The sequence below is a fragment of the Pelobates fuscus genome, chromosome 3 (assembly GCF_036172605.1).
Source record: "Pelobates fuscus isolate aPelFus1 chromosome 3, aPelFus1.pri, whole genome shotgun sequence".
In the NCBI taxonomy this organism is placed as follows: domain Eukaryota; kingdom Metazoa; phylum Chordata; class Amphibia; order Anura; family Pelobatidae; genus Pelobates; species Pelobates fuscus.
This window is the reverse complement of record NC_086319.1, coordinates 120,929,971-120,941,986: the sequence shown is the minus strand read 5'-3', so window position 1 is coordinate 120,941,986 and position 12,016 is coordinate 120,929,971. Positions and strand designations below refer to the sequence as shown.

Below are 12,016 nucleotides of genomic sequence, written 5' to 3'. Positions count from 1 at the left end.
TTTCAAACAATGTTAACAAGTGAATACCAGGTGTTCAGGACATTCATTACACATGCTGTTTGTCATTGATAGCATGGAGTAGTGGGTAACTAAGTCTATGTCTATGAGCAGAGACAGAGCTCTGTGACTGCTAATACATGCCATACAGGCCCCATATTGAAAGATCCTGTCACTACTGCCTTTTATTTTAAAAATGTTTAATTCCAAAGATAAATACTTTTTTCTCTGTGTAGGGCCGCCTCCCTGGGCTGTCAGTCAGGCAATTGGAAAGCTCTCTTCCTGACTTGTAATGTTAGTGTTGTGTAATGTTTCCTTCATGTGTCAGCACACACAGCACACCCCAGGTGCTTTGGGCAGGTTGCCTATGACTAGTTGAATTATCCACACAGTGGATCCACACAGTGTCAAAGCTGCCTGGATCTCATGCAATTGAATTATCTAAATCCCTAAAAAAATAAATTGGTTCTGTTTTTGGCCTTTGCACCGGCTTAGTGAAGAGATCAAGGAAAAACAAACAAACTGAGTGCATTAAATGCCTGTCTCTGCTGGGATATAACTCACCCCATCCTCGGTGAGATTCTGTCTGAAACTGGTGAGAGTTAAAATATACATCAGATAATGGGGAATGAGGCAACCGCTTACTTATGCAGACTATAATACCAATCCACCTCATCCAGTGATTGGCTGAGCCTGATAAGAATTTAGATTAGGTTCAGCCAGGGCCGCCACCAGAAATTTTGGGGCCCCTAACTCAGCTCAGGGTCTGGGCCCCCTGGGTCTGGGCGGATCCAGAGCCTGATCTCGGGAGGGGCACTTGTAGATTATTTAACTAAATAATCCAGACACAATAACCACTACAGCTCAGTGTAGTGGTTATGGTGCCAATAGTGCCGGGACCCCCTCCCAGAGTAAGTAGTCAAACCATTTAAGAACAGTTTGACAACTTACCTGAGGTCTGCTGGGAAATGGGGCTGTCAAAGGGCATAGGAGCAGTGGTGTGCGTGAGTGGTGCAATTGTGTGATTGTGATTGTGTGAGGGGTGCAGTGTGTGTGTGTGAGAGGGACAGTGTGTGAAGATTGCAGTGTGTGAGTGAGGGCGGCAGTGTATGTCAGGGGTGCAGTGTGTGTGTTAGAGGGGCAGTGTATGTGTGTGTCAGTATGTGTGTGTGACAGTTGCAGTGTATGTGTGTATGGGGGGCAATGTGTGTATGGGGCAGTGTATGTGTGTCTGGGGCAGTGTGTGTGTATGGGGGCAGTGTATGTGTGTATGGGGAGCAGTGTGTGTGTATGGGGGCAGTATGTGTATAGGGGCAGTGTGTGTCTATGGGGGCAGTGTGTGTATGGGGGGGGCAGTATGTGTATAGGGGCAGTGTGTGTGTATGGGGGCAGTGTGTGTGTGTATGTGGGGCAGTGTGTGTGTATGGGGGGCAGTATGTTTGTATAGGGGCAGTATGTGTGTATAGGGAGCAGTGTATATGTATGGGGGGCAGTATGTGAATGGGGGGGCAGTGTGTGTGAATGGGGCAGTGTGTGTGTGTGAATGGGGGGCAGTGTGTGTGAATGGGGGGCAGTGTGTGTGAATGGGGGGGCAGTATATGTGTGGGAGGGGCAATGTGTGTGTAGGGTGTGAGAGTGTGTTATAAGGCATGGGGGGCTTTTTTATAATATGCTTTTTTTTTTTACATTTATTTAATTAAAATAAATATTAATTATGTCCCCCCCTCCCTTCTTATCTTTACTGGGAGGAGGGGGGACATTTCTTGATCCCTGGTGGTCCCAGTGGGATTCATTGGTGGTTCCAGTGGGGAGAGTGAACTCTAGCCCGTAGCTCCAGGGCTAGAGTTCACTCTCGCGAGATTTGGAGCGTTGCCGTGGTAACCGCGGCAACGCTCCAAGCTCGCAAGAGGAGGACCCGGAGGAGCTGCAGGCTGAGCTCCCGGGTCCTCTCTCCCTCCCCCCGCCGGCTGCCAGCATAGTGGCTGCCGACCGGGGAGAGAGATCTCTGATCTCCCCTCCGGTCCGTAGGCACATTGCAGGACTAGCACCTGCATGTGCTGGCAGGGGAGACGGAGGCCGTCGGTTTTCTCGGGGGGAGGGGCAATTGGGCAATCGGGGGGAGGGGCCCCGTTGCCTCCCCCCCTGAATCCACCACTGCACTGGGTCCGCCTCCAAATACCGCCCACAGGAATACACACACAGACACAAACACTCACACTGATACAAAATGACACAGATACATACTAACAGACACACATACTGAAACAGACATACACGCATACAGGCATACATACTGACACACACATACTGGGACATACACACAGGCATACATAGTGACAGACAGACACATACTAACATACATACAGACACACATGCACGAGGACATAAAGACACATACATACAGACACCGACATACATACATACACACACACACATACATTCATACATGCAGACATACAGACACTGACATCCATACACACATGCATTCATAATGGCATACAGACATACACAGACATACATTCATAATGGCATTCAGACTGACATGCATGCATATATACAGACATACTGACAGACATACATGCATACAGACATCCATATACACCTACACACAGACATACGTTCATAATAATATGCAGACATACATTCATACTGACATACAAACATATATATATATACATACATACATACATAGACATACATACAGACAGACATACATGCATACAGACATACATACATACATACAGACAGACATACATGCATACAGACAGATATAGACATACATGCATACAGACAGACAGACATACATGCATGCATACAGACATACAGACAGCCATACATAGACAGACATAGCTCATTTTCCAGCCACCCTCCTGTCTCTTACTTTTTCTTTGCAGGAGGGTGGCTGGGGATGATGGGAGTCGGCGCGGCTGCCTCTTCACTGCCTGGCTCTCCCTCTTCATTGGCGCGTGCGCGCGCTCCTCCCGTGCGGAGTGTGCTGGGAGGAGTGAAAACTTCCTCCCAGCAGCACTTGCCGCTGCTTTTTTTTTTTTTTTAAAGGGGCCTGGTCGCGCTATACAACAGCCACAGCGCTGACCGGGCCCCTGAAGATATAGGGCCGATCGGGTGGCCCTAAGTGTGTGGGCCACCCAGTGGGCCCCACACGTGGGGCCCGGGCGGCCGGGCCCCCCAGGGCCGCCGGGCCCGTGACAACCATAATGGTTGTCACCCCCTGATGGCGGCCCTTGGTTCAGCTTTCTTACCATTGTACAGTGTACATACAGAGACAATGAAACCTAGTTGGCCTCCGATCAGAAATACAGTAACGATTCATACAAATAACATAAATTAGAGAATGTAACTGTGTACAAATTATAGCGGTCCACATAATACCATAATACATCTAAAAATATAATCCCTCAATCATCACTTTAGTCCACAATCACTTTATATATCAATTTGCCATTTTAATAGACTAATACAATTAGAAAATAGGGCAAGGGATGGTTGGACATTCCTGTTTTCCAATTTTCCGACGAGTAACTGTATGTTTAAATTAAAAACCCACAAATTATGCAAAATATTTTAACAGAATGAACTGTATTTGCAGATATCATTAGAAAACAATTAACCTGTAAATGTGTTATTAAAAATACAATATGCTGAACATCCCTTACAGTGGCCCTATTCATAAGCTTACACTTAGCAATGATTGATCACTGCTGGATATTTCTATATGATGTCAATCCTAAAATCAAATAAGATAGTAAATGCATGCTTTAACATAAGGGAAATGGATCAACCTATATTACAAACCTAGTTTTTTTAGGTTTCCCTTTTATTTAATTGTTTAGGAACAGAGTTACCATTGTCCTTTAGAAAACAAGTATTTCTTCGAATGCATAGCTGGAATTGCTGTGTCTTAAAAGGTACAGCCTAATTCTGAATAGTCAGCATTAAATAACTTAAAAAAAAAATATTTAAATGACTTAATTGTGAACCAGGATTTGTAAATCTCAGGTATGACAGTGACCAACAGCACTAACACAAACCTAATAGCAAATCAATTACGAAGGTCATTTATTCAACAATCTAGTCAATGTAATTTATTGATAATTGCAATACCTTTCGAGGCTGTGTGTTTTTTTATTTTTTATTTATATGTTCTGCATATTCATAGACTGTAACAGAATTTTCACTGCAAATCACTCACTTTTAAAGTGCAGATATAACCTTCTATTCGTTAGGGATTTAGGAATGAAAGACTTTTTGCTCACCTCCCTCATTATCCTTGTTATCTGCACAAGATGTTTCCATGGCAACATTGCATCCCGAACCTCTCCAGCCGGTCTGGCAGATACACTGCCAGCTGTTCTGACCGAGTGTACATCTCCCATTGCCATTGCAAAGATCAGGGCAGCCATCTGGTTGAAGAAAGGAAAGAGATAAGCATAAAAAGATAGTGATCTGGACTTGATGACCATGGTCTGCATAGATGATAAAATGAAACCATGCCTGTAAATTGATCTTCCATCAACAGCAGTTGGTTGGATCTTAAATCAACATTAGGTCTTATCACATATTAGAATGTGTACTCCATGTTTTAGAAGCTGGATATAATTCACTAGAACACTTTAATCAATCTAATGCTATCCACCAAGCCAAATAGAAAATGCTAACGAACAAATAAAACATAGAACTGTATTTGGTTCAAAATAGAAAACAAACATTCGTAACATCAGAATTTTACATATGCTATAAATAAGTGAAACGAAAGAGATCTGATTCTCGAGCAACCCAGCACTGAGACTGTTAAGAAAGGAATAGCTATAAAAACACTGTCAATTTTGCATTATCAACATTCTGATTTTTGCAAATGGCAACAGAAATTGATAAAGTTCGTTTTTTAACTTTGGTAATGCTGTATTAACTCATCTCGGGAAAGTCAGTTTTCAGAGCAAGGACGTGAAACCCCTGCCAGTAGCTGTTGTTTAACTACAACTTCCAGAATCCTCTTGCAGTCATAGAACGGCAGAGCATTCGTGGAATTGTGATCCAACATCTGAAAGCCTGCAATTTTGAGGGTCCTTTTGAAATCTCACCTTATACAGCTACAACTATTATGGGTGACATTACAGGTGACAATAATGTTTTCAGCACCAGTGAAACTATTATTCGCAAAGCATGCACACCAGATCCTGTTTTAACCTTCAGGCTTTTTATGTGCTAGCTTCATATGAATTTGCAGCATGGTAGGAAATCGGCTAGATGATTATAAATAATTATGATGTTGGTGCCTGCATTTTGCAGATAGAGACAAATGAGTCGATGGTGTGGTGCAGTAAAAATGTGAATATTGCATAAAATTATTGGTTTGCTCTATACCAAAAGCCACAACAATAAAAATGATAATACGGGGGCTGCATAGGCAAATAAATATGTTATTTTAGAAAAAAAATCATGCAATGTAGGATTCAAGAGGTTATTTCAATCCAAGAGTCAGGATTTATTTACAAACATGTTTATGGAGACTCGGTTTGTGAACTGTTTTTTATTAAATGACAATCATTAAATCATTGACTAGCTTTCTACATATCAATCTAGGATCATTTTAAATGCAATATTGTGTTTGCTTGCAAAGTTTTGATTTATGGAAAATTGGACACAGCGATAATCCAAGCATGCAAATTTATGTCAGCGTATATTTTTTTTTAGAGAAATACTGAGCTGTAAAAGTAAATGAGTGGCATGAAGGGATGGGATTATATTATACTTATATATATATTCTACTAGGGTTATCGGGACTCGCAATGGGTATAACTGCAAATCACTTTAAAGTCTGTGCTGGAATTATAAAAAAAAAAAAAAATGCGTGCAACTCTTTGGTCAAATCTTTATTAAATAATATTTTAAGTCGATGTACCTGAAAACATAAATGCACTTTGCTTTTTCAGGCAAGGCTCAGCTTTCATAAAACCATATACATGTTTAGTGTTAGAACATTTATGTCAAATTCGCTTGCAGATTATGCTATTTATATCTGTCCAAGCTAATTCGGGACTGTCGGAAATTCTGGTTGAGCGATCTTAACTCCAACATCTTAACGCTTAGCATACACCATGTTTGCCAGCTAGCGCAGAGATATGAATTCTACCCAGATGTGCTAATTTTGATTTCAATGTGGGACTTTATTTGTAAGGTTGATGTCTAATAAACCAGTCAAAGCTCAATAGATGTCAACTGACCATTGACCCATTCAAAAGTTTTTCACCTTATCCCATTCTCCCCCTCTTCTTTCTCTAAAAGTGTTTAAGCTTCATTACATCTACACGTCCCTCGACTAGCTCATTAATTTTTGTAAACATCAACGCCCATCAGTAACGCGGTCTCTCCTAGCTACTTCCACCGACTTATAATTTAGTCAATATGTCAGTTGACACCGAGGAGAATTTGCAAGACAACTCATGCACATCTCACGGGGACCTGTACACTCTACATGAGCTTTTCCCTTAAACAAAGAATGCCAACAGATTAATAGTACTTAATAAACGTAGTCTTTCCGTGTCGGAACACAAGTATATAACATTCAATTTAAGTGTCAAAGTGTTAAGTTCTTACTGTGATTAGCCTGTGTTTGAGCACTCCAACTGAGAAGACTTCTTCAGCTTGTAACCTAATTATTACTGAAATACGCAGCGCAAAAAAGCAAGTCAATGAGACCTGCAAGTCATAGAGTAAGTAAAGCACCTCAAAAGATTTTACTATTACAAAGACACTCTAAATGGTTTAGGAATGATTTAATTCATTGTGTAAAACTTCACAGAGTAAGAGTTATTCCACTTGTAAGTTGGAAGTGATTATGCTTGAATTTATTGTTATTATAATAAAAGCAGGATTTTCCGAAAGATAGATCAATGTCTTCAAAAGAATTCTTCTCACAGAGCTTTTCAACTACAGTCATTCTCACATAATTACGAAAGGAACTAGAGCACTCATTGAATATTTTGTTAATATGTACTTTAGTCTTTGATCCTTATATCTGAAGACAAGTGTTTCATTATGATATTCATTTATGTGGAGCTGCGTGTTATGATGATCATATAATACAATACTGACGTTTTGTTTCTTTTTGTTCGCTGGGCTAGGATTATTTTATTTGTTTGGATTATTTTTTTCTATACAATGTACAGGTTTTGAAAAGAATATTATACGTATTACACGGTTTGATACACCTGTTGAACTTTACTGTACATTATCAAAGGACATCAGGGAACTGACTACAGCACGCTGAAAGGCCATCATTAGATGTGCTTGTGCTGTGCTTAAAGTACCAGGACAATGCAAAGAGTACTTTAGCAACACTTGCTGTATGGTCTGCCCTATTGGGTGCTGGCTGGCAGGCTGGCAGTCTGGCTGGCACACCCCTTCTCTAAAAAAAAAAAACACACTTTCTGGGTGACACCACCCATTTTGGGCACCGTCAATGATGCAAGTTACGTTACAGGCATGCTTCTCCAGCTTTGCCCACCCCATGTCCCATGTTCATACCTCAAAGTTGGACAGACAGTTTGGAGGACCAACAATATGCCATATGACTCATGTATAGCACATACATGTAAAAAAATGTAAATGTAAACACAACTTCTGTTATTAAGCCCACCGCAATTTCCAGCTTCAGGCTTGTGAATCTCTTCTAAGGACTAATGACTCTTAAAGGGATACTATAGTGCCAGGAATACAAAGCTTTATACCTGGCACTGTTACTCCCCCTGAATCCACCCTGTCTCGCGCCCCCATTCACCTTTTCCCAGCACCGAGGGACATTCTGGCTCCACCTCCTCTGGCAGCCCGTGATGAGCAGGGGCTAATGCCTTGCGCACATTAGACCTCCCCACAGGAAAGCATTGAATCAATACTTTCCTGTGGGGAAAAAATCTGACGCTGGATACCAAAGGTTCCTTTCAATTCAGGAATCCCTCCAGTGGCTGTCTGGGAGACAGCCACTGGGGGCAGACTTAGAGCTGCAAAGTAAACATTGCAGTTCTCTGCTAGGTGCAAAGGGGACCCCGCACCCAAACCACTTGAATTAGCTAAAGTGGTCTGGGTTCCTACAGTGTCCCTTTAAGCTGCACTCAACCATTTAGAAAAGTTCTAGATATTAATTTCTATGACACTACTTCCAATGCACTCTATTTTAAACACTGTTCACCATGACATACAAACATATGACTCTCAAGCCCCCTTACTCTAGCTTGGGATTTAAAGTGTTGGAATATGTTAGAGAGAAAACAGATGCAGTGTGTCTGAAAACTGACAAAATTATTATAGGCATGCAGAAAGTTCTATTGTAATTATAAGTAATGACGGTTCCATAGTAAAGATAGAATAGTCCACCCACATTCACGTGCAAGACTCCAGGCAGCCTGAGTAGAATTTAATGGTTTGTATCGGGATCATGGGAATGATGCACTTTTGAGTTAGTTACCATAGCAACCTCACCATGACTTTGCAAATGCTGTGGTTAGTGCCTGCACATTTCACATGCAGTCAACTCTAGTTGATGAAATGATTGTTCAGATACATAACACAAGAATTTTAATTTTATAAAAAATGTATATATTTTTCTACTGACATGTCTCCAATGGATTTTCATGACATATTCTTTAATTTACATAATATTTAAGAATATATTGTATTATTGTATTTATAGTTTGTAATAGATATTTCTGTCTATTATCTATCTATCTATCTATCTATCTATATGTGTGTGTCTACATCTTGCTTTCAGATGGTTTGCAATGTATATGATATATTGCTATGTTGCAGTCAGTAAAAGGGTGATTTACTAAATTGAGAACTGCTTTGAATTCGAAATTGGAAGGGAATTTCAAACTTTAAGCTAAAATAACCCATTTAGAAAAAATATCCAATCAAATTCTATATTCAGTTTGGCCCATTTTAAACCATACATTGAAATTCACTTTGAATTCTTATTTTAGTGAATATCCCTGCGTCTCCCCCCCCTTCGCCCCTCCCCCCCCCCCCCCCTATTTATACTTAACTGAACTAGATGAGACAGACTGTGGCTGTCAATTAAATATAAATTTTGTACCATGGAAGCTGCCAGTAAATGCAAACTATAGCGACTGATATTTTAACATTTACCTACTCGGTGGTAAATAATTGCAACAAGTATGGAAACAAGGGAGATTTGTTTTAATGTAATACAAAAAAAAATAAAAAAAATTCACAGACTAGATTAAATAAATCTTCCCTGTCTTTGAAATATGTGTGTCTAGCTTTACCTGGAGTTTCAAGTATCTCATAAATAATTGAAGAAGAAAACTTGAAGCAGAATAGAAGAAGAGGAAAGCAGTGCATGCTGGGTAGGTGAGATCAGTACAGGATTCCAGGTCATATGTGGATATATAATTTAATGTTAAAGTTCACATGAGTTATGTGAAAAAGGTTCCAATATTCCAGTAACTGAAATCAATTCACAATGATCCCATTCAGCACCTGCTGTCAATGTGGGGGTCGTTGAATATTTTATAACTCCCGGACCAAGTCTGTTTCTTTGGGAGGGAAAATGACATAAAATACTTAAAATCAAAATGCGTGTTCTGGATGGAAGGTAGTATTTTGTTATATGAATTTCTTTCTCTGCCTTCAGGATACATATATAGAAATGATAACCTAATTTTAAAGAAAAAAGAGCAGTCTTTTGACTATTAAAGCACACTGAAATAAAATGCCTTTATGCATTCATTCAGATCTATGTTTTAAAAGATCCTCCAATTTTTTAAAACTACACCTTTCATGATGCTTTGTCATTCTAAAGGCATGCAAAGCATCATGGGAGATGTAGTTCTACAACATCCGGGGATCTACCTTTTGGGCACTCCTGTTTTGAATAATCTGTTAATAGTTTAGATTACAGGTCATTGAAATGGGAAAAAGTCAAGTGGAGAAGTTAAACTCTAAACTCTAATTCAAAAACAACATATGAATAGATAAATTTATTTACAATCCTAAAATGTTTGATATTAAATTAGAATGCCGACTTTAACAGGGTAAAATATTTTGTGTTTTGGGCAAGTAACGATCTCAAATGACAATTTTGCCAAAGCTGTATGTTATGTTTTCGATGGTTTTCACTGTCTGACATTATTTGCCTGTTTGCCCTTTGTACATTTAACCCAATCAGCTCGGCTCTGTGCTCAGTCAGACCAAGGTATCTCTCAGGTAAGTTGCTTCATGATCTACTGTAGTTCCGATGTTTATTCTGTCATGTATTATAGTTAGTATTAGGGTTGGTCATGGTAATGAGATACTGTGACATGATGGCAAACTTTCCAATTCATGGCCATTAGGTATAAGAAAATCCTCACTTTGCAACAACGTCACACGTTAGTGGTATGTGATACAAAACACTATCAACAGTGTTTTTTTTAAGCAATCTTAAATTATGGCTTCTTGTCTCTCGTCAATTTTTTACTTCTCATTTTTAAAGGTTTATTACATTTAACAAACTTAATTATGTAAACCAGGGTTTTTTTTTTTTTTGAGAAAATTTCACTTTCTTTCTGCATGAATCAATTTTATCTGGATCAATAACTAATTTTGAATTGTTGGGTCAGATTCTACTGTTATCTGATGAACTATTGCTCAACCTAACTTGTACTGCAGGATCCGACAGAGCAATCTCAGCAGAAGACAAGTTAGGTTGATCAGCAGTTAGCCAGATGACACTAGAATCTGACCTAAACATGGTTGCACAGTGAGATAAAAAAGTGACATTTAAATAAATTTTAAAAAGCTCCATCATTTAGAAAAAAAATTGCATTGAGTTTCACAAAATGCAATACACTTAAACAAAAATGAAAAGTAAAAAATTTGAGGACAGTTGTCCTTTAACATTTCAAGTGCACATATCAATATGGTGTGCACTTGAACTGTTAAAGGACAACTGTCATCAAATGGCCAGTGTTGGAGGAATAGATACATGCTAGTGTTTATGGGTAAGCAGGTTGTGTTACAAATAGCCATATCAATAGTTTTCTTTAAATGTATAGTGAGTATGGTTTAGCCAATACTTTCTGCTCTTATCTTGAAATGCTAGGCAACAACAAAAACTATGTGTAATAAATAATGTCACATGTATGTAATTGAATACGTCCACCAAATAGTCTTTGCAATGGCATAGGATGGCCTCGGGGCTAAGAGACCCTTGTAGCACAATTTAGTAAGAAATGACAAACTATACTGATAAGTACATTTATAAATGTCACAGTTGTTACATGACCATGTACTGTTCTTTTTAATAACTATATGGAGCTATGTTTGTTCCTGCCATATAGCTCTAGTTAGGAAATAATGGATAGGGTTAGAGTTAGTGTACAGATAGCGTAAGTGTGTATATATATATATATGTGTGTGTGTGTGTAAAAACAGATACAATGTGTATCTTGTAATACCTTTTTTATTGGACTGACAGTATTTTTTAATGACAAGCTTTCGGGAGAACCTCCCTTTTTCAAGTCTGAAGCATTTCTGAGCAAGACAACACATAGAATTCAAAGTTGAGTTCAGACATGAGAAAGGGAGGTTCTCCCGAAAGATTGTCATTAAAAAATTCTGTTAGTCCAATAAAAAAGGTATTACATGATACAAATTCTGTTTTTTACATGTACATCACTGGACTAATATGGCTACAATCTCTACTTGAAGACCATATATATGTATATAAATAAATATATAGAGAGACACGGTGAAGGCCCATAGTCAGAGGTGTCTTGAGCTTAAATAGGCCTGGTAACCACTCCCACAAATCCAGGCACTGCCTTAACATATACATTATTATCTGCCGTTATTTCAGCAGGAAGATTGTGTTGAATGGAAGGTGTCATAATTAATGCTTTTATTTCTTATAATGAATGGGGAATAATACATAGGTTAACCCAACACTATACCACACCACACCACACAAATTTTAATGTCTACACCGAACTACGCTAAAACT

At 39.2% G+C, this 12,016-nt stretch overlaps 1 protein-coding gene across 2 annotated transcripts in view; it reads right to left on the bottom strand.

Moving 5' to 3' along the window:
• Nucleotides 1-12,016, bottom strand: part of TENM2 (teneurin transmembrane protein 2) — a 2,177,747-nt gene that overhangs the window by 124,202 nt on the left and 2,041,529 nt on the right. For both annotated transcript variants that reach the window (XM_063447436.1, XM_063447438.1), the window contains one exon: nucleotides 4,272-4,418. In XM_063447436.1, coding sequence (XP_063303506.1) covers nucleotides 4,272-4,418 — 147 coding nt within the window. The remainder of the gene's footprint in view (nucleotides 1-4,271; nucleotides 4,419-12,016) is intronic.